Consider the following 23,017-nt stretch of genomic DNA (forward strand, 5'->3'; position numbering starts at 1 on the left):
TATTCAGTGGCCGATAGCAGGGGCAGTTCTAGCAAACTGCTTTTAGAACACCAAAGTTCCGTTGAGGAATTTCGTAAGTAACGATGGTGAATACAACGAGGGAAAATAATTCCCGCATTAAAAATTTTCAATAATAACCTGTCAGAGGAGCCCATCTCACGAACTCTAAGGAATTGGATCACAAAGTGAGCTCGAAAATAAAAAGGTTGGTCATTCTTCAGCAAAGAATGCTAATTTTGTAGAAATAGTCTGAACTTTGTAGAATAGAAAAATTACAAAGGAGTATGGGCAAGTCATCTTACGCAAACTGGAACTATGGGAACGAGTTCCGCTATGCAGTGGCCGATAGCAGAGGTTGTTCCAGTTATCTGCTTTTAGAACACCAAAGTTCCGTTGTAAATTTCGTAAGTAACGAAATTTTGAATTATCCCAATATAATCTAAGACAAGTTCCATCAGGTGTTCTTAGCGGATAATGAAAAAAATACTACTACACCACCCTAGGTGCCAAAGGGAAACTACATTCCCTGGAAAACCTTAAAAAGTGCAATATTAAGAGAATTTTTAATTCAGAGCTCCCAATTCGCCTAAATCAAATATGAGGAAAAACTACATAAGGACCAGAAGACCATGATGAGAAAAATCTTCCAAAACATTCCAGAATATACATAAACAAAACCAGATTTCCGATCACATTAAATTTTTCTTAAAATTATATGGTCATTTTAGAGTAACACCATTTCGAAATTCTTACTTACCTCGGAGTAGTTGAACATTTTTGTTTTGGCGGGATAATAAATTGCATTTTTTTTTTAATCTACACTTAAGACAAAAAAGCTTTTTTTCTGGAAGCTTAAAAGCTTTTCGCGAAGTAAAGTTGTTTTTTTACAAGCTTAACCTAAATAAACACATAGTAGTTACATACATTTGTAATGAAGTGAGAGAACATTTATTTGTGCTTTTTTCTCTTGAGAAGAGCTTTTGATGCGCGTTTCACATGGTCAAATGAAAGCGTTTTTATTCGACGTTTAATGAGAAGAGGTTCGTATTTGTTTCTGATATTGGTCGATTTTTTTTTAAGTTTCTCGGGAAACTGCTGTGTAATTTTGATTTTTTTAAAATTTCGTACGCCCATTTTGTTCGTTGGCAGGGAAGAAGGATGTGTGTGGGGGGAGTGGTGGATATGGAGTTTAAAAGAAAAAAAATGTGTATTTTGTAAACATGTAATTTCTAAAGGTATTTATGGCTAGAAATTTGTCCTAAGACTCCTCAACTGTTTGTTTCAATTCCAGAGGACCTACAACTCTCCTTCCTACTTGGATCTTTGATTTCTTTTCCAGTTTGTTAGTTATCCTGGTATAAAATTTCAAAAAAAGTACTAGCAAACAAAGGATAGGATAATAGGATAGGGATAGGATAGTTATAGGATAGGTAAAAAGTTCAAAGACTTGCAAAAAGAGATAGGGCAGAGAGAGAGAGAGAGAGAGGATAGAGAGGTAGATGCATTAGCTTTCCAGCAAAAATATATTATGAGAGATGTTGTAAGCTTGCTCTTAACTAACTAAATTCTAAATGACATAGATGAGAGCTATGTTCCAATAGCGAGAGAGGTAGAGGCAAAAAGAGGCATTTAAGCTTCTCCATTTTTAAATTTTCTACATGTTGTTTATGTATGTGTGTGTGGGTGTGATAAAGGATAGGTGTATGGGATCAGTGTGGTGGTGAATAGATAGGAATAGGGCGATATTTTCCAAATTATTTTTCTCGAAAAAAAAACTACAAAAGAGATTTATGTCATTGTGTTTTTTAGAGGTTATGTTTTCTCAAAGTCATGCAATCGAAACTAATCATGATTACCAATCAAAAGCATATCAATCACCGGTTATATGAATTTCTAATATACGTTGTAGATGCGATGTTGATGATAGAAAAAGGCTACCAAAATGCAACATTTCCAAATCGCTGGCATTTATCTATCTATCTATCGCATCCGCTCAAGGTGGCCTTTTTATGGTATATTGCAAATGCGTTTCAAACATTTAACACATTAACAACAGCTGCTGCAGCAAATACCTGGGGCATAGCTACGGCCAGGTACCATGATGGATAGCCACGAGAATTGATAGATAAGGACCAGCGATGTAGCCGTTTCAATACTTTTTTGGAATAGCCATGTTCGATGAATGCTCTTTCCAAAACGGATGCAGGATGCATATGAATGATTACGATTTTTTTTTTGTTTGCTCTCCATACCATTTTTGGCGTTGAAAATGGCAAATGTTGCTAATGATTTATGCGAATGCTGAATACTACGCATTTTAATGAATTTAAATGGCAAAAAAAAAAAAAACAAAATATTGGGAACATTGACTTACCTGGCCAGTGCTTTTCAAATATTGATAAGTGCCATGGAGGGTGTTGATGTCTTCGGGTTCTGAAACAGAAAAGAAAATTAAAATAAAAAATTTATAGCAAAATTAAAAAAAAATACATAAATTTAGGAGGTCAGTAAGCTAAAAATATCAAATACAGGGTGAGATAAAAAAACTGAAACAAAGTCAAACTCCATAATTTTTCTACCCTTCACCTTAGTATGTCATTCCGTTTGCAACACCTCGAAATATACATTTTAGAACCCACAAAGTATATATATTCTTGATCAGCATAAAAATCTATGTCGATTTAGCGATGTCCGCCCGTCTGTCCGTTTGTGGAAATCACTCTAGCTTCCGAACGACTTGAAGTAGATTGATAAAATTTTACTGAAATGTATATTATGTCTGCCGGACTTTTGGTATTGAAAATGGGCCATGTAGGTCCACGTTTTGGTATAGCCGCTATATAACGATACCTCCCGATTTTCGGTATTTCGATGATTTTTGCTACAATATTCATCGGAATTGCATAAAATTTGGTATTTGAAATTCGAAATGGATACTACGGTCTAAGACAGAAAATTGTCTGTGCAGATACACGTCTTCGTATAGCTCCCATATAACGGTACCCCTCGATATTCGGTATTTTGATGATTTTAGCGAATTTATTCGCCGGAATTATGTCGAATTTGGTATTTGAAGTTCGAAATGGATACTACAGCCTAAGTCAGAAAATTGTCTATGCAGGTCCACGTCTTTGTGTAGCCCCATATAACTAATGTAACATCTACATTCGGTATTTTTAAGATTTTAACAGAATTTTTAACGGATTTCATTGTTTTTGAGAATTGTCAAATTAGTTTTAATTGGTGGAGGGCATTCAAAGTTCGGCCTGGCCGAACTTTTAAATTTTATTGAATGAAGGCAAAAAAGTCAGAAATAGCATCAAATTCGAGAATATGTTTAAATTTGTTCGAATTGATCACCTTTGGCACGAATTATGGCCTTCAAACGGCCAATGAAACCGTCACACGCTGCCCGAATGTTGCTCTGCGGTATTTTGGTCTATTCCCGGCGCAGCGCTTGCTTGAGGTGATCGACACTTTGGTATTTTTCAGTGCCAACCATGCTTTCCAAAATACTCCAGTGAGGAACCTCATTTTGTAACCATTCTTGGGTGGTGCGCGCTGAGTCCTCTAGGAATGTCTAAGGTCTGCGGCCAAAATGTTTGCTTGCCAAGACTGTAATTTACCCTCCAGAATATTTTCGCAATACTATTCGGTATTTATTCGGATGCCACAGTCGATTAATACGAGCGGAGAGCGACCATCGGCTGTTATGGCAGCCCACACCATCACCATGGCCGGCGCTTGAGTTCTGTTGACCAACCGAAGGTGCACATTTTCAGCTGACCTCTTTGACAAGTAAACACGATCATTTTGTTTGTTTACAAACTGCTGGACAACGAATGTTTTCTCATCGGAGAGGACCAAATTCGGCAGTTCAGCACTTTCGGCCAAGCGAAGTGACTCTTTAGCACTTATGAGTCTATTTTCTTTCTGTTGCGGTGTAAGTTCTTGCACTTTTTGGAATTTCAATGGCTTTACCCCGAGCTCATATTTCAATATTTGACGAATGGAATATTGCGATATGTTCAGTTCAAGAGCCACAGCGATGCAGGTTTCGATGGAGTGCTCCAACGAAAGGCACTTGTGGTTTTCCAGCCAAATATACAGAAATCACACCATCACGCTTGAATTCCATCACGAATAACTTTTTTTCTGGAAAATTCTCACCAAATTGCTTTTGTACTCTTGAAAAAAATAAATGAGCTGTTACTGAAATAATTTTAAGAGCTGTCGGACGAGTGGCTTAGAAATGACAGCAGTCTGAAATTGGTTGCAGTTTTTTCATCTCACGCTGTACAATAAATTTCAAACCTGGCCAAAAACATAAAATAAATTTTGGAATTTAATTTTCATATTTTAACCTAACTTCCTTAAAAGTCTGTAAAATCGTAATAAAAAAGCAACGCTTTTTTTATTAATTCTTTTTTTTTTTTTTGGGTCTCCTTCCTCTTTGAAGAGACCTAATTTACTGCCAAGAGTCGTAAAACTCTTTTGGCCTGCTACTGCCTCTGCACTGTAAGCAAAATGAAGACAACTTTCAATTTCATTTCAGCAGTGGCAGTTAGATGGAAACAAAAACGCAAATAAGTGAAAGGATCATTCAAATGAATTGCATTATTTTTATTATTATCATCATCAGGAGGATGTCTACGTCGTCCATTCACCAGTCACCTCAGAAGATAAGGAAGAAGCATTTCGCACTGTTTTTTTTGTCCAACCAAATGCTGTGCAATTTAATTTAGAAAGAAAAACTGTTGGACAAAATTGAATCTGATTAATGGAAAATAATTTGCATGTTTATGATTTCAATAATAAACCATAAAAATGTATTGGTACATAAAGTCAGCTAAGCTGAAGAAGCTTTAAGTAACACAGACGTAACTTGACACAGGCTTAATTAAATCTGCGGTAGAAAAGGAAACGGAAATTCAGCTGAGATAAACCATGTCATACGGGTTGACCAACAAGAGATGTTATTTTATATTACTCCGTATTTTGGTAGTGGGGATATGTAGTTGTAAACATAAGTCATGTTTTCGATCTTTCGATTTTGTGCTATTAATAAAAATCGATTTTCGATTTCGAACAAATTTCGATTTTAGATTTGTATAGATTTCCCCATAGGTGATAGATTTTCTTTATTATTTTGATGACCTTCCTAACCAGTAAGGGAAAATCAAAAGTCGGACGAGGCCGACCATATGATACCCTAAACGACTCTCCATATTTAGTACAGCTCCCGTAACAAAAGAATTTATTTGAAGTAGATTACATTTGGCTTTAGTGCAGTAATAATTTGTTTTTAGAGAGAATCAATATATGGGAGGCATATCCAAATCTGAATCGATTTTCACTAAAATTTGACGGAGACATTTTAATATTTTATACCAACCAAATAATATTCATATTCACTTCATTTGGGCTAATATTAGCCATTATTTGCACAATAAACGTGACATCGGATTAAGGATATATATGGGAGCCATATCCAAATCTTGGCGTTCTCGTCAAATTTGGCAAAGGTATTTCTGAGCTCTATAAAATATCTGGTACCAAATATCATTGTTGTCGAATGCATATTACGAATGTGAGGGACTGAAACACAAAATCGGAAACATATATATGGGAGCTAGAGGTACATCTGAAACGATTTTCAGCAAATTTGATGAACTTGCTTCTAGACTGAATTCGATTGGAAGTGCCAAAATTCAGTCCATATATATATGCTGCCATTTCTGATCCACTCGTCCGACAGCTCTTCAAATTATTCCAGTGATAGCTCATTATATTGTTTACAAGCCTACAAAAACATTTTGGTGAGAATTTTCCAGAAGTCCAAAAGTTATTGGCGATGGAATTCAAGCGTTATAGTGTGATTACTTTATATTTGGTTGGAAAACCACAAGTGGCTATCGTTAGAGCACTTCAGCATTTAAATGTTGCTCATTACAGTTATACTGGTAGCGTAGCCCGACGTCAAAGAAGTGGACGGAAGAAAACAGCAACATCAGCAGAAATGGTTCGAAAATTAAAGAAGCGACTTGATCGAAATCCGCGTCACAGTGGCCGAAAATGGCTCGTGAGCTGAATATATCACAACATTACATTCGGCAAATATTGAAAAATGAGCTTGGCATAAAGCCATTACAATTCTAACAAAGTGCAAGAACTTACACCGCAACAGAAGGACAATAGACTCAAACGAGCTAAGGAGTTGCTTCGCTTGGCCGAAAGTAATGAACTGCCAAATTTGGTTTTCTCCGATATTAAAACATTCGTTGTCCAACAGTTTGTAAACAAACGAAGTGATCGTGTTTACTTGCCAAAGAGGTCAGCTGAAAATGTGCACCTTCGGTTGGCCACCAGAACTCAAGCGCCGACCATGGTGATGGTGTGGACCGCCATAACAGCAGATGGTCGCTCTCCGCTCATATTAATTGACCGTGCCATCAGAATAAATATCGAATATTATCGCGAAAATATTCTGGAGGTTGTACTAAAGCCTTGGACACGCAACAGGCCTTGGACATTCCAACTCAGCACCATCGCACTCAGAAAGCGCCACCCAAGAATGGTTACAAAGTGAGGTTCCTCGCTTCATTTCCAGCGCACAATGGCCACCAAAATCTCCGGATAAAAAGCCGTTGGATTATTGTGTCTGGAGTATTTTGGAAAGCAAGGTTGGCTCTAAAAAAAAAGAAAGTATCCAACACCTCAAGCAAGCGCTTCGCCGCGAATGAGCCAAAATACCACAGAGCAACATTCGGGCAGCGTGTGACGGTTTCATTGGCTGTTTGAAGGCTATAATTCGTGCTAAAGTTGACCAATTCTATAAAATCTAAACTTATTCTAAACTTTTCGCACTCAGCACGCGCCACCCAAGAAAGGTTACAAAAAGCGTACAATGGCTACTAAAATCTCCGGATACCAATTCGTTGGACTATTGTGTCTGGAGTATTTTGGAAAGCAAGGTTGGCACTAAAAAATACCAAAGTGTCGATCACCTCAAGCAAGCGCTTCGCCGCGAATGGGCCAAAATACCGCAGAGCAACATTCGGGCAGCGTGTGACGGTTTCAGTGGCCGTTTGAAGGCTATAATTCGTGCTAAAGTTGACCAATTCTATAAAATCTAAACTTATTCTAAACTTATCGCATTCAGCACGCGCCACCCAAGAATGGTTACTAATGGTTTCCAGCGTACAATGGCTACCAAAATCTCCGGATACCAATCCGTTGGGCTATTGTGTCTGGAGTATTTTGGAAAGCAAGGTTGGCACTGATAAATACCAAAGTGTCGATCACCTCAAGCAAGCGCTTCGCCGGGAATGGGCGAAAATACCGCATTCGGGCAGCGTGTGTCGGTTTCATTGGCCATTTGAAGACCATAATTCGTGCCAAACTGGACCAATTCTAAAATTTGATGCTATTTCCGAAATTTTTTGAAATTAAATAATATCGCGTTATATAAAATTATGGCGTTTGACTTTGTTGCTGTTTTTTTTATCTCACCTTGTATGTGGGAGCTATAGCTATTGGAACCGTTTTTGATATATATATATATATATATATATATATATATATATATATATATATATATATATTTGAGGATCTTCATAGAACCACAGTCGATGCCAGTCAGTCCGTCTGCCCAAAATGTATATATATATGTATATATATAAATATATATATATATATATATATATATATATATATACACACATATATATATATATATATATATATATATATATATATATATATATATATATATATATATATATATATATATATATATATATATATATATATATATGTATATATCCAAATATCACTGTTGCAGATGGGAGCTATAGCTATATCTGCCAATTGCAATAGGGCCGATAAACATATTTTTGTAAATTTTCATTTTAATCCGATAATAAATGCGACCTGCATTTTGGGCAGACGGACTGACTGGCATCGACTGTGGTTCTATGAAGATCCTCAAAAGTAACTATGGCTCTATCCCGCTTTATTCTCCATGTTACAAACAAATGCATAAGGACTTAGGGCATCAAGGACTGTGGTGTAGGCTATAAAAAAACACTGTCAAATTACATTTCAAAAACTAATTAGAAATACCACTGTCAAATAATGATCCATTTTCCTACAATTTACCAAGTAAATGACCCATTATTTTGTAGCACGATTTCCATTTACAATCATTGACAATTACTTTGTTTTATTTTGGTTTTTTTTTTTTTTTGTAAAAAAGTCTAAAATTAAAATATACCCTGGAATCAAATGCAAACATTGACCAAAAAGCAAATCATTGATTATCATGGCAAAAGCTTTCAAGTGTTTATGAAGACAAAAAAACAAACAACAGCAGTAGCAGCAGCAGCAAGACTACAACATAACCTTGCAACAACAACTTGGTGCCGCACAGTTTATCTCAAAATGAAAATCTTTGCCTAAAAAAAGGAAGGAGCTTCGAAACAAAAACCCAACTTTGCGTTTCAATGGAAATGTTCAATTGTGTGGAACAACATTACTACTGGCTAAAAATGCTTGGATGTTGCCACTACAGGTATAGCAACAACAGCAACAGCAACAACAACTCTGCTTTACGAAATAAACAATTTTCGTGGCCATTGGATGCTGTAGGTTTTGTTTCTTTTTTTGGTGTTGTTATTACTTTTGCTGGTTTGTGTATTATTTTCCATACAAAAAAGTTGAAAGAAAAAAACACAACAACATCATTTCAAAGAAGTTTTTTCTTCTTCTTCTTCTCAGTTTTGAATCTGTTGGTACAACAACAAATGAAATATGAAATTGAAAGGAAGCTGTAACATTAAAATAATGAATGCCCGGCAACCTGGCCAGCCAGCCGAGTTGGTGCAACATTGAATAACAGCACTTTTGAATTCACTCCCCACCACCCCTCGTGCCATAGATGGGGAAATTTTCCATTCTTGTTGAATGAACATGAAAAATAATTAACAGGAGAAAAAAAGTTGTTGCTATTTTTATATGGGCATCAAAGTGAATATGAAAATAAGCAAAGCACCGACAACAACAACACCAACTATAACTTTTCACAAATTTAGGTCATTAGGTGCTTTACCAAAAGATATTAGATTAAACAAACATCGCGCCTCCACCCCTCGCACCATTCCTATCTGTCCTAATTACAAAGCATTTCATTTGTGTTAAAGGGAAATTTTCCAAAAGAATTCTAATTAGGATTTTTCCCACGAAAAAAAAATAAAAACCAAAATAGCTCTCATTATTTTGTAAAAAATTGCTACATTTTTTTTTTAATTTCCCTATTTATTTGTCATGGATTAAGACCTCTGATAGCTGTGGCCCGTGCCTGATTACAGTTTTCAAGTTCAATGTTATCTCTAATGTCAATCTTGTTTGTTTCGTTTTTTGTTTTTTTTTTTCTGTTTTTGCTTTTAGTGGTTGACTAATATCTTTCAAGCCCATCAACGCCATTAGCACCGTGCACTGACGGACTGCATCATAATAAGCTCATCAACATTAACGTTTTATTTGGCATCCATCTATCCATCCATCCATTCATTCATCATCAGCATCGTCGCCATCATCGGCATTTAAGGCATATTTAGCGGCTATTGTATTAAGTGGGTATTGTTGTTGTTGTTTCTTCCTCTATTTGCTGGTTGCCAAGATTTTTTATCTTGATTTCAAAAGTCAAGAAAATGTTTCTTAATAAAGTAATAAAAACAAGTTAAAAAGCAGTAAGTTCGGCCGGGCCGAACTTTTAATACCCTCCACCATTTGCAACGAATTTGGAAATTTTCAAAAAATAAAATCCTTAAAAAATTCTGTTAAAATTTTAAAAATACCGAATATAGCCGTTATTTTGGGGTCTATACGACGTGGACATACATAGGCATTGTTTGTCATAATGGCCATATTCAAATTCGAAACTTGAAATAAACGGTGAATAATGTAGCTAAAATCATCAAAATACCGAATATAGGGAGGTACCGTTATATGGGGGCTATCCGAAGACCTGGACCCGCACAGACAATTTTCTGTCACAGACTGTAGTTCCCATAACGAACTTCAAATACCAATTTTAAAACAATTCCGGTGAATAATGTCGCTAAAATCATCAAAATACCGAATATAGGGAGGTACCGTTATATGGGGGCTATATGAAGACGTGGACCTGCACAGACAATTTTCTGTCTTAGGGTGTAGTATCCATTTCGAACTTCAAATACCAAATTTGAAACAATTCCCGTGAATAATGTCGCTAAAATCATCAAAATACCGAATATAGGGAGGTACCGTTATATGGGGGCTATACGAAGACGTGGACCTGCACGGATAATTTTCCGTCTTAGGGTGTAGTATCCATTTTGAACTTCAAATACCAAATTTGAAACAATTCCCGTGAATAATGTCGCTAAAATCATCAAAATACCGAATATAGGGAGGTACCGTTATATGGGGGCTATATGAAGACGTGGACCTGCACAGACAATTTTCTGTCTTAGGGTGTAGTATCCATTTCGAACTTCAAATACCAAATTTGAAACAATTCCCGTGAATAATGTCGCTAAAATCATCAAAATACCGAATATAGGGAGGTACCGTTATATGGGGGCTATATGAAAACGTGGACCTACATGGCCCATTTACGAACTTAACCTGCCTACTGGAAAAATAAACATGTGTGCAAAATTTTAGCCACCTATCTCAATTCATTCGAAAGATAGCGTGATTACAACAGACAGACAGACGGACAGACAGACAGACGGACAGACAGACAGACGGACAGACAGACAGACAGACGGACATCGCTAAATCGACTTAGAATTTTACGCTGATCAAGAATATATATACTTTGTTGGGTCTGATATGAGTATTTCGAGGAGTTACAAACGGAATGACAAAGTTAATATACCCTCCATAGTATGGTGGAGGGTATAAAAATCCAATATTCAATATTAGTTTAAGTAAATTTATTGATCAATAAAATCTTAGTTCTTTTTATACCCTCCACCTTGGAAAGGAGGGTATATTAACTTTGTCATTCCGTTTGTAACATCCTTAAATATTCGTCGTAGACCCCATAAAGAATATATATTAATAATCAGCATAAAATTCTAAGTCGATTTAACGATGTCCGTCTGTCTGTCTGTCTGTTGAAATCACGATACAGCCCACATTATTTGACCAGAGCGATTGGTATTGTGTCTAGGATGGTTGGTATTGAAAATGAGATATATCGGTCCACGTTCTGGTATAGTCCCCATATAACGGTACCTCCCAATATTCGTTATTTTGATGATTTTTGTCACATTTTTCACGAATTTCACTGAAAATTTGGTAGTTGTAGATCATAATGGGTCCCAGTTCGTGTGGCGAGTCATTGTAATTATAGGTCCAGGTTTTGGTATACTCCCCATATATCGGTACCTCCCGATATTCGGTAATTTAATGATTTTTGCCACATATTTTACGTATTTGTCTGAAAATTGGTATTTGTAGGTCATAATGGGTTCTAGCTCCGTTGGTGGAACCTTGCATGTGTAGGTCCACGATTTGGTATAGCCCCCTTATAACGGAACCTCCCGATATTCGGCATTTTACTGGTTTTTGCCACATGTTTCCTTTACCCTAAGGTGGAGGGTATTAAAAGTTTGGCCCGGCCGAATTTAATGTTTTTTTTTTACTTGTTGTACCAAATAATACGAAATCCCGAACCGTTACCATTCAGAACGGTTAGCGTACCCTTAAAGTGTGAAATTTCACACAATTGGCAACATATTCCGCCTCCCTACGAAAGGGGTAACCCTTATACAAAGTTTCAACATTCTAACTCCCACCTATCGCTTAATTAAAATAGTATGAATTTCGGAAAGTACAGCCTTATATCTGCACTATTGAAAATATCAATGTTATTGTTTCGACTCCTGTTTCTGACCGCCCCTTTAAGTACGAAAATTCAACTCACCCTTTATGTTGAGAGGTAGAATTCATCGGTATTTTTGGAACTTCATACTAAAAGGGTACTGGACGTTACAACATTGTTATTGATTGATAAGAGCGAGAAATTTGCCAAGAGGTACAACATTGTTTTTGAACTCCGATGAAATAAGAATTTCAATTCCAAATCTGCCGCCGTTTATCAATAAAATTGACCCTCAAGCTACATTTTGTATGCATGAAGTTCGGATTTCAACCATATCGCACCTGAGACCGATCCACATAAAAAACTCAAATTTTGTAACTTTTAGTATTTTTTGTTCCCCACACGTATGATTTTCCAAATTTGCCAAATTTCAATTCTCTAGGTTTTTTTTTAAACGCCAAATAATTTTGTTATACCATACATATCCCAATTAAGACTTTTGTTTCTTTAAGTATTTTTCGTTCCGTTGGCATATGATTTCCAAAAACCCAGAAACTTCAAACGCCCAGCTCTCAGCGTTCGTAAATAACCAAGTGAAAAACCGGCTAAGTTTTTATACCCTCCACTATTTCGAAGAAACTTGAAAAATTTAAAAAAAAAATCCGTCGAAAAATACCGCTCAAATGAAAACCGTTATATGGGGGCTATACAAAGACGTGGACCTGCACGGATAATTTTCCGTCTTAGGGTGTAGTATCCATTTTGAACTTCAAATACCAAATTTGAAACAATTCCCGTGAATAATGTCGCTAAAATCATCAAAATACCGAATATCGGGAGGTACCGTTATATGGGGGCTATACGAAGACGTGGACCTGCACGGATAATTTTCCGTCTTAGGGTGTAGTATCCATTTTGAACTTCAAATACCAAATTTGAAACAATTCCCGTGAATAATGTCGCTAAAATCATCAAAATACCGAATATAGGGAGGTACCGTTATATGGGGGCTATATGAAGACGTGGACCTGCACAGACAATTTTCTGTCTTAGGGTGTAGTATCCATTTCGAACTTCAAATACCAAATTTGAAACAATTCCCGTGAATAATGTCGCTAAAATCATCAAAATACCGAATATAGGGAGGTACCGTTATATGGGGGCTATATGAAAACGTGGACCTACATGGCCCATTTACGAACTTAACCTGCCTACTGGAAAAATAAACATGTGTGCAAAATTTTAGCCACCTATCTCAATTCATTCGAAAGATAGCGTGATTACAACAGACAGACAGACGGACAGACAGACAGACGGACAGACAGACAGACGGACAGACAGACAGACAGACGGACATCGCTAAATCGACTTAGAATTTTACGCTGATCAAGAATATATATACTTTGTTGGGTCTGATATGAGTATTTCGAGGAGTTACAAACGGAATGACAAAGTTAATATACCCTCCATAGTATGGTGGAGGGTATAAAAATCCAATATTCAATATTAGTTTAAGTAAATTTATTGATCAATAAAATCTTAGTTCTTTTTATACCCTCCACCTTGGAAAGGAGGGTATATTAACTTTGTCATTCCGTTTGTAACATCCTTAAATATTCGTCGTAGACCCCATAAAGAATATATATTAATAATCAGCATAAAATTCTAAGTCGATTTAACGATGTCCGTCTGTCTGTCTGTCTGTTGAAATCACGATACAGCCCACATTATTTGACCAGAGCGATTGGTATTGTGTCTAGGATGGTTGGTATTGAAAATGAGATATATCGGTCCACGTTCTGGTATAGTCCCCATATAACGGTACCTCCCAATATTCGTTATTTTGATGATTTTTGTCACATTTTTCACGAATTTCACTGAAAATTTGGTAGTTGTAGATCATAATGGGTCCCAGTTCGTGTGGCGAGTCATTGTAATTATAGGTCCAGGTTTTGGTATACTCCCCATATATCGGTACCTCCCGATATTCGGTAATTTAATGATTTTTGCCACATATTTTACGTATTTGTCTGAAAATTGGTATTTGTAGGTCATAATGGGTTCTAGCTCCGTTGGTGGAACCTTGCATGTGTAGGTCCACGATTTGGTATAGCCCCCTTATAACGGAACCTCCCGATATTCGGCATTTTACTGGTTTTTGCCACATGTTTCCTTTACCCTAAGGTGGAGGGTATTAAAAGTTTGGCCCGGCCGAATTTAATGTTTTTTTTTTACTTGTTGTACCAAATAATACGAAATCCCGAACCGTTACCATTCAGAACGGTTAGCGTACCCTTAAAGTGTGAAATTTCACACAATTGGCAACATATTCCGCCTCCCTACGAAAGGGGTAACCCTTATACAAAGTTTCAACATTCTAACTCCCACCTATCGCTTAATTAAAATAGTATGAATTTCGGAAAGTACAGCCTTATATCTGCACTATTGAAAATATCAATGTTATTGTTTCGACTCCTGTTTCTGACCGCCCCTTTAAGTACGAAAATTCAACTCACCCTTTATGTTGAGAGGTAGAATTCATCGGTATTTTTGGAACTTCATACTAAAAGGGTACTGGACGTTACAACATTGTTATTGATTGATAAGAGCGAGAAATTTGCCAAGAGGTACAACATTGTTTTTGAACTCCGATGAAATAAGAATTTCAATTCCAAATCTGCCGCCGTTTATCAATAAAATTGACCCTCAAGCTACATTTTGTATGCATGAAGTTCGGATTTCAACCATATCGCACCTGAGACCGATCCACATAAAAAACTCAAATTTTGTAACTTTTAGTATTTTTTGTTCCCCACACGTATGATTTTCCAAATTTGCCAAATTTCAATTCTCTAGGTTTTTTTTTAAACGCCAAATAATTTTGTTATACCATACATATCCCAATTAAGACTTTTGTTTCTTTAAGTATTTTTCGTTCCGTTGGCATATGATTTCCAAAAACCCAGAAACTTCAAACGCCCAGCTCTCAGCGTTCGTAAATAACCAAGTGAAAAACCGGCTAAGTTTTTATACCCTCCACTATTTCGAAGAAACTTGAAAAATTTAAAAAAAAAATCCGTCGAAAAATACCGCTCAAATGAAAACCGTTATATGGGGGCTATACAAAGACGTGGTCCTGCATAAGTAATTTGTGTCATAGGCTGTTGTTGCGGTTCTGAACATTAAATATGAAATTTGAAACAATTCCGGTGACTAAAGTCTCAAAAATCATGAAAATAACGAATATCTGGGGTTACCGTTATATGGGCGCTATACTAAAACGTGGATCTATTTAGACAATTCTCTTCTAGGGGATGAAGTACCCAGAAGGAACCCCTTATGTGGATTTTAGGACAATTCCATAGAAAATTTTAGCTGAAACCATAAAAATATGGAATATCGGGGGGTACCGTTATATGGGGGCTATACGATATAGTGGACCCAAATAGACAATTCTCTTTCAAGGAGTGGGTATCCACAAAGAACTCCTTGTGTAGAATTTCAGACAATTTCATTAAAAAAAGGGGCTAAAATAATCAAAATACCGAATATCGGGGGTATCGTTGTACGGGGGCTATACGATATAGTGGACAGATACAGCCCATCTTCGAACTTGATCTGCCTGCAGACAAAAGACGGATCTGTGTAAAATTTTAGCTTTCTATCTTATTCTATTCTTCTATGAGTTGCAAACGGAATGACGAACTTAATATACCCTCTATACTATGTATGGTGGAGGATATAAAAAGTACTTAAAGGTAGGTTTTTATACCCAACACCACCCTGTGGTTAGGGTATTATTTCTATGTACATCTGTTTGTAACATAGAGAAGGAAGCGAGTAAGATCCATAGTTCCTTCTTATGATCTGCATAGAAACACATTCTGGGTCGATTTATGCTGTCCGTCTGTGCATGTATTTTTTTGAACAAAATGCAGGTCGCTTTTATTATCCGATTGAGATGAAATTTTAAAACAAACAATATTTGTTTGACCCGAGGACGAACCCTATTGAAATTGGAGATAATCGGTCGAATTTTAGATATATCTCCCATATGTATCTTCGTCCGACTTGTCTTTTATTGAGCACCAATTGGCCAATATCAGTCTAACTAACCAGACTTTTGGCACATACGACTGAATTAAGCCTAGAAGAAAGTTATACAAATTTGGTAAAAGTCGGTTCAGATATAGCTATAGCTCCCATATATATGTTTCAGCTGTCAATATCGGTTCAGATTTGGATGCAACTCTCATATATATCTTTATTCGATTTAAGGTTTTTTCGTCCGATATCAGCCCAAATGGACTAAATTTTGGTGCTTCCGACGGAATTCAACCCAGAAGTAGACTTAAAATTTTGGTGAAAATTGGTTCATATAAAGCTATAGCTCCCATATATACGTTTCATTCGATTTAGTGTTAAAATCCCTCACATGCGTAATATGCACTCCACAAGAAAGATATTTTGTACCAGATATAAGATACAGCTCAGAAACACCTCTATCAAAATGTATCGAGATCGGATCAAATTTGGATATAATTTCCATATATGTCTTTATCCGATTTAAGGTTCATTGTGCACCAAATGGCAAATATCAGCCCAAATGGACTGAATTTTGGCAATTCCGACAGAATTGAGCCCAGAAGCAAGTACATACAATTTGGTGAAATCGATTTGGCGTTAAAGTTCCTCACATTCGTAATATGTACTTCACAACAATACTTTTTGATACCGGACATCAGATACAGTTTGAATATGCCTCTGCTAATTTTTTTATCAAGATCTGTTCAGATTTTTATATATCTTCGATATACATATTCATCTGATTTTATGGTTAATGTCCACCAAATATGTAATATCAGCCCAAATTGGATAGATTTTTTCATATTTAACCGAATTTTTCCACTTCGTGAAACTCGGTGCGGTATATCGGTGTATCCAATAAATAATTTTTAATATAATCCTTGTTGAAGTAATATCATAAAAATCAAATTTGCTGAAAATCGATTCTGATTTGGATATAGTTCCCAAATTGTGATAAGTCTAAAGCCATGATATACATTCAAATAAGGTTCATAGTTGTTATGATCTACTTCAAATAAATTTCCATCATAACATTTTTTTTTGTTGCAGGAGCTCTACTAAATACGCCAAGTAGTGTTGGGTATCATATGTTCGCTTCCGCCCGACTTTCGACCTGTCCTTACTGGTTTAAATATGTACTTATTTAATTCAGGGACAAAAATAATGGGTTGGTAACTCGTTAAGCAATATGTATTTTTGCTCTGAATATATCCTGCCTTATCCTAGCGTTAAAGAAGTTTTCCTAAATTTATTAATTTAATTAAAAATTGTTGCCATAGAAAATTGAAATAATACACCAAAAAAAAAAAAAAATGTTAACTTTACTTTGTAAATTTAGTTTACCGCTCCTTAATTTTTAAATGAACAATCATTTAAACTTTACCAGAGCACACACACACATGTACGGGCATATCTACGAACTTCTTTTCCATTGGACGACAATTTGACCAAGTTTTTTTTATTCCATATTTCAATTTGTTGAAAAAGAACGAAATATTTAACATGTTCAACTTTGTACATAAAAAGGTATACGAGCCGGTGTGTGTACATTGATGTGGGTGTGCTGGCGAATGTACACACATACATATATATGTACACACGTATATATGTGTGTATGTATGTATTTTATGTACGCATGAATTTTTATCAAACATTTCATTGTGCAACATTTTATTATTACAGGTGCAAAATAGTATAAATTGTTTTCCATACCACAAATATACCAGAAGTACTTTTTCATACGATTAAAGGAGGGGGTGGGGTAGAAATGTTGGGGAACATAAAACATTTGTTGAATGTGTGAGCCGGAATTTCATTCTTGGCAAATATACTCTAATACTTGGAATTTAAGTAAAAATGTACTAAAGGATGTCTTCTTAGGTTATCTCATGGCTATGGGGTTGTTAGCCTCATTGCTTGGCTTATCTCCCCACCCTCGTTAGCAGTACATGCCCTGGGATGCTACCAATGATATTGGGACGTCTGTTCACTTTTTGTCTGAGTGGCTTTTGCCACAAAGCGCACAAATGTTTCTCGCTCGACAAACGCACTTGCACACGTCCGCACACCCATACATACACAGGCAGACAGACATTCACACATACTCCCTCCCCCCAAAGTGGCAACACATTCAATGCACAAGAATCGTATCGCACAATTTATTTAAAACATTGTTTAACGAATTGTTTGCATAGTTTGTGTTACGGTTTTTTTTTGTTTCTGGTGTGTGTATACCGCATATTTCTGTCTTTTTGTCCCAAAAGCAGACAAAGTCGACATTTCTTATTTTTTTTCCCGATTTTTTTTTTTTTTTTTTTGAAAAATTAATTCAACATCATGTTGTTGCTGTTCTTTTTTTTTTCTGTGATGATTGTGACGCTCAAAGAAAAGCAAACTCAGCTTTGCCCGGTAAATACTCCACTGGGATGGATGACTGGTAAAGTTGTTGCTCAGTGCTGACGAAATTGAGCATTACCACCATGGTTGGTGGCGGCAATAAAAATGTGTTCGAGAGCAATTAATACGAGCGAGCAAAGGAATGAAATTATGAAATTAATCAGGCCAGCTATAGCAAGAGTACAACAAGGTAGAGCCTTCGGGATAAGCAGTTCCACAGTTCCACATCAGTTACATTTTTCTTAGATACCCAGCAAGGGGATGTAAACAAACTACCAACCGGCAATAAATTTGATTTTCAAGCAAAATGCTGTAAATATAAATAGAATTGTTCATATCGACCACTAAATACGTCATATCGATCTCTTACTACGTCGGTAGAATTTTGGTAGGGTTATATCTCAACGTCGAAGTATTGTTATTTGCCACCTACAGTGGCGCTACGCTGTCGTTGTTGGTTAGTTCAATAGGTAGAGGATGAAACCTTTAATCTTAGAGTCGCTTTGGGCGCCATAATTATAGAAATGATCAAATTATCGCCAAAATCTTTTCTGACACATTTTTCTACCATCAACCCCTGCAACCATGTGTTATACAGTATTGTGTCCTTTATCTTTTTTTTAAAGTCGTTATAGACGAGCTGAAGGCCAGGGAGTCTTCATAGACGAGCTGAAGGCCAGGGAATCGTTATAGACGAGCTGAAACGCTGGGGGTCGTTATAGACGATCTGAAGGCCGGGGAATCGTTATAGACAACCTGAAACACAGGAGGTCGTTATAGACGATCTGAAGGCAAGGGAATTGTCATAGACCAGCTGAAGGCCAGGGAGTCGTTATAGACGTGCTGAAGGCCAGGGAATTGTTATAGGCAAGCTTAATGCTAGGGACTTGTTATAGATGTGCTGTAGGCCAGGGAATCGTTATAGACGAGCTGAAACAAAGGGGGTCGTTATAGACAATCTAAAGGCCAGGGAGTCGTCACAGACGAGCTGAAGGCCAGAACGTCATTGTAGACGAGCTGAAGGCCAGGAAATCGTTATAGACGAGCTAAAGGCTAGGGACTTGTTATAGATGTGCTATAGGCCAGGTAATCGTTATAGACGAGCTGAAACGCAGGGGGTCGTTATAGACGATCTGAAGGCCAGGGAGTCGTCATAGACGAGGTGAAGGCCAGAGAGTCATTGTAGACGAGCTGAAGGCCAGGGAGTCGTTATAGCCGAACTGAAGGCCAGGGAGTCGTTATAGACGAACTGAGAGCCAGAGAGTTGTTATAGACGAGCTGAAAGCCAGGGAGTTGTCATAGACCAGCTGAAGGCCAGAACGTCATTGTACACGAGCCGAAGGCCAGGATATCATTATAGGCGAGCTAAAGGCTAGGGACTTGTTATAGATGTGCTATAGGCCAGGGGGTCGTTATAGACGATCTGAAGACCAGGGAGTCGTCATAGACGAGGTGAAGGCCAGAGAGTCATTGTAGACGAGCTGAAGGCCAGGGAGTCGTTATAGACGAACTGAAGGCCAGGGAGTCGTTATAGACGAGTTAAAGGCCAGGGAGGCGTTATAGACGATCTGAAGGCAAGGGTGTCGTTATAGACGAACTGAAGGCCAGGGTGTCGTTATAGACGAACTGAGGGCCAGGGTGTCGTTATAGACGAACTGAAGGCCAGGGAGTCGTTATAGACGAGCTAAAGGCCAGGTAGTCGTTATATACGAAATGAAGGCCAGGTTGTCAATTGACCGACGAAGTGAAAATCAGGGGATTATCGCAGATAAACTGACCGCTAGGTTGTTTTTTTTGTTGCCAAAGAATGGAAGACCGGAGTCTTCTCGTAGAGTAGTCTATATTAATGAGCTAAACATACTAAAGTGAACATGAACAGACAAGGTCTGGTGTCTCTGTACCAAAAAATCTGAAGGCCAGACGTCTTTATAGAAGAAGACCTGGAAGTCTATATAGACGATCTATAAATAAAATCTGCTATTTTAAATAAATATATAGTTTAAATCAGTTGGTTTTACAAATGGAATGACAATGTTAATATACCCTCCTTTTCAAAGTACCCTCCTTTGAAAATATTACAGATCCTTCGAAAAAAATCCAATTTCAGAGTCATCGGCACAAGTGGTGTGGCTAGGATGAGACCAGACGAACATGTTGCATGGTTATTAGAAAAAAAATGATCATGAGAATGAATGATAGAGTACATTTCGGCAAAGACAAAGGCAAAGAGAAATTGTACTTGTGAGCAAGCATTGTTTCTTGAGCAGGCCTGTTATAAAAATACTGTCGAATTAGTTTGTCGAAAGAGAGCATACTAATTTGAGAGAGAATAAACAAATCAATCAACCCTTTTATTTTTAATTTTAGCGTATTTATGGTTTAGCTTAATAATTTCAGCTACGTACATTTATTCTCCCCTAAGAGAGCATTATATTTTATTTATAAAATCGCTTTATTTTGATCGCACCTTTTCCACTCTCCTCCCCATCGTCTTGAGCACAAGTGTGTTGCTATGTGGTACAATACAATACTCATTGGTTCTGTTGCACCACATTTTTATCGCCGTTGTGTTGTGTTGCGATTCGTGCGTTCAATTTATATTCAATTCTTTTTCGGTTGGCCAACCAACTCTAACCAAGTGGAGTTACACTTTTTATTTCTTCTATTGTTGTTCTCCCACCAACACCAAACAGCCAACCAGCCAGCGAGCCAACCAACTTGATAAATATTGATCATCATCAACTGGCAACAACGGCAGTGGTTGCCTGAAATATGTGTCCAGTTTTGGTTGCTGGCATTGATGGCAACAAACGAACATATGAATACCTGAACAATGGGAGATTTTCAACTGTGATTGCATTGCTGTTTTAAAATACTACAGGGACAAGAGAGTGAAGAAAAAACGATGCCTGCACTGTAAGCTAGCCAGCCATTTGGGCGCCATCATTTATGACAAGTAAGTGAAGTTATGGAGGTTAGTGGTGTAACAGTACGAAAACATATAACACATCTGTTAATTTTTTTACGAAAATCATAACGAAATAAATTACAAAATAAAATAAAAGTAAAAATTTTATAAATAACAAGTAAGTTATTTCCGCAACTGTTTAACATCTACCATTCAAGAATTTTACTCTCTCAAGACGGTAATGTGGTATGTTTTTCGTAACGATAACTGCATGAATGCGAACTACTCAAATATTGATCAGCTGTAATAATACGTATACAATTTCCCCATGTTACAATGAAAAGGTAAGGTAGAGCTACCAGCTGGAAACAATTTTGGTCTGATGTATTTGTATATACATATAGGCTTTTGTTTTGATGTAGCCTGCCATAACTATACCTCCTGATATTCGGTATTTTGATTATTTAAACAAGTAAAAAAGCTGTAAGTTCGGCCGGGCAGAATTTTGATTACTTTCCACCACTTGGAACGAATTTGGCAATTTTCAAAAAAATAAAATCCGCTAAAAACTCTGTTCAAATCCTTTAAATACCAAGTGTTGCCGACGTGGACCTTCATAGTCAATTTTTGTCATAAGCCATTACAATATTAATGTGCGAAACTTGATATAATGTAGCTAAAATCATCAAAATTCCGAATATAGGGATATACTAATATCTGGAGGTTTATACTAAAACGTGGGTGTGCAAAGACAATTTTCTCTAGTATCCATTGCGAACTTCAAATACCAAATTTGAAACAATTCCGGTGGATAATGTCGCTAAAATCATCAAAATATCGAATATCGGGAGGTGCCGTTATATGGGGCCTATACGAAGACGTGGACCTGCATAGGCAGCTTATCATCACAGGCTGTAGTATCTATTAGGAACTTCAACAACGGTATTTGAAACAATTCCGGTGAATAATGCCACTAAAAACATCAAAATACCGAATTTAGGGAGGCACAGGTATATGGTGGCTATATTTAAACCTGGACCTATATAGCCAATTTTCAAAAAAAAAAAAAAAATAAATAAATAAATAAAATAAAAGAAATAAATAAATCCCCTCACACTCGTAGAGCAAATTTTTGCTCTATTTTTGGCGCGATTCTACTCCCACTCAAATATTCATACATCAGTGACTCGGTTGTGTTCTCACGCAAAAGAAATGAGTGAAGAGTGGACTCCGTAAAAAAACTCGCACCCTTTAAGCAATCGCGAGCAAGTTTCGCTTCCGAGTAAAAAAGCAAATCTGTGTCCTGCACATTATACATATGAAGGTCAAAAGATACAAGATGTTAATAACCAATACAGCAACATAGGGTCTAAATACGTCTCTTTGGACCAAATCCGTTTAAGGACATTTGGAGTCGATCTAGCGATGTCCGTCTGTCTGTCTCCCGAAGGAAGTATCCGATTTGATCCCAATTTGGTACATCGTAATATAATTGTCAAACATAGATTGAGTTCGGAGATGGACAATATCGGTCCACTTCTTCTGGTACCTTCCCCACAAAATTTCAACAGTTTTAAAGATACTAATTTACTGTGCAGAAAGAGAAAGAATAATCCGATTTTGCTCCAACTTGTGCTACATCAGCTGCGAAAATTGACAATATCGGTCAACTCCATTAAGTACCTCCCGCCACAAAAAGTCAAAGTTTTGAATAATTATAACTCTTATAAAATGTGATGTAAGAGTCC

At 36.9% G+C, this 23,017-nt stretch overlaps 1 protein-coding gene across 4 annotated transcripts in view; it reads right to left on the reverse strand.

Annotated features, from left to right (window-relative positions):
* The window catches only part of LOC101896643 (heparan sulfate 2-O-sulfotransferase pipe), a 227,631-nt gene that overhangs the window by 42,810 nt on the left and 161,804 nt on the right, over positions 1 to 23,017 (reverse strand). For all 4 annotated transcript variants that reach the window (XM_059129313.1, XM_059129314.1, XM_059129311.1 and 1 more), the window contains exon 5: positions 2,375 to 2,433. In XM_059129313.1, the coding sequence (XP_058985296.1) occupies positions 2,375 to 2,433 (59 nt within the window). The remainder of the gene's footprint in view (positions 1 to 2,374; positions 2,434 to 23,017) is intronic.

The sequence above is a fragment of the Musca domestica genome, unplaced genomic scaffold, assembly GCF_030504385.1.
Source record: "Musca domestica strain aabys unplaced genomic scaffold, Musca_domestica.polishedcontigs.V.1.1 6, whole genome shotgun sequence".
NCBI lineage: Eukaryota > Metazoa > Arthropoda > Insecta > Diptera > Muscidae > Musca > Musca domestica.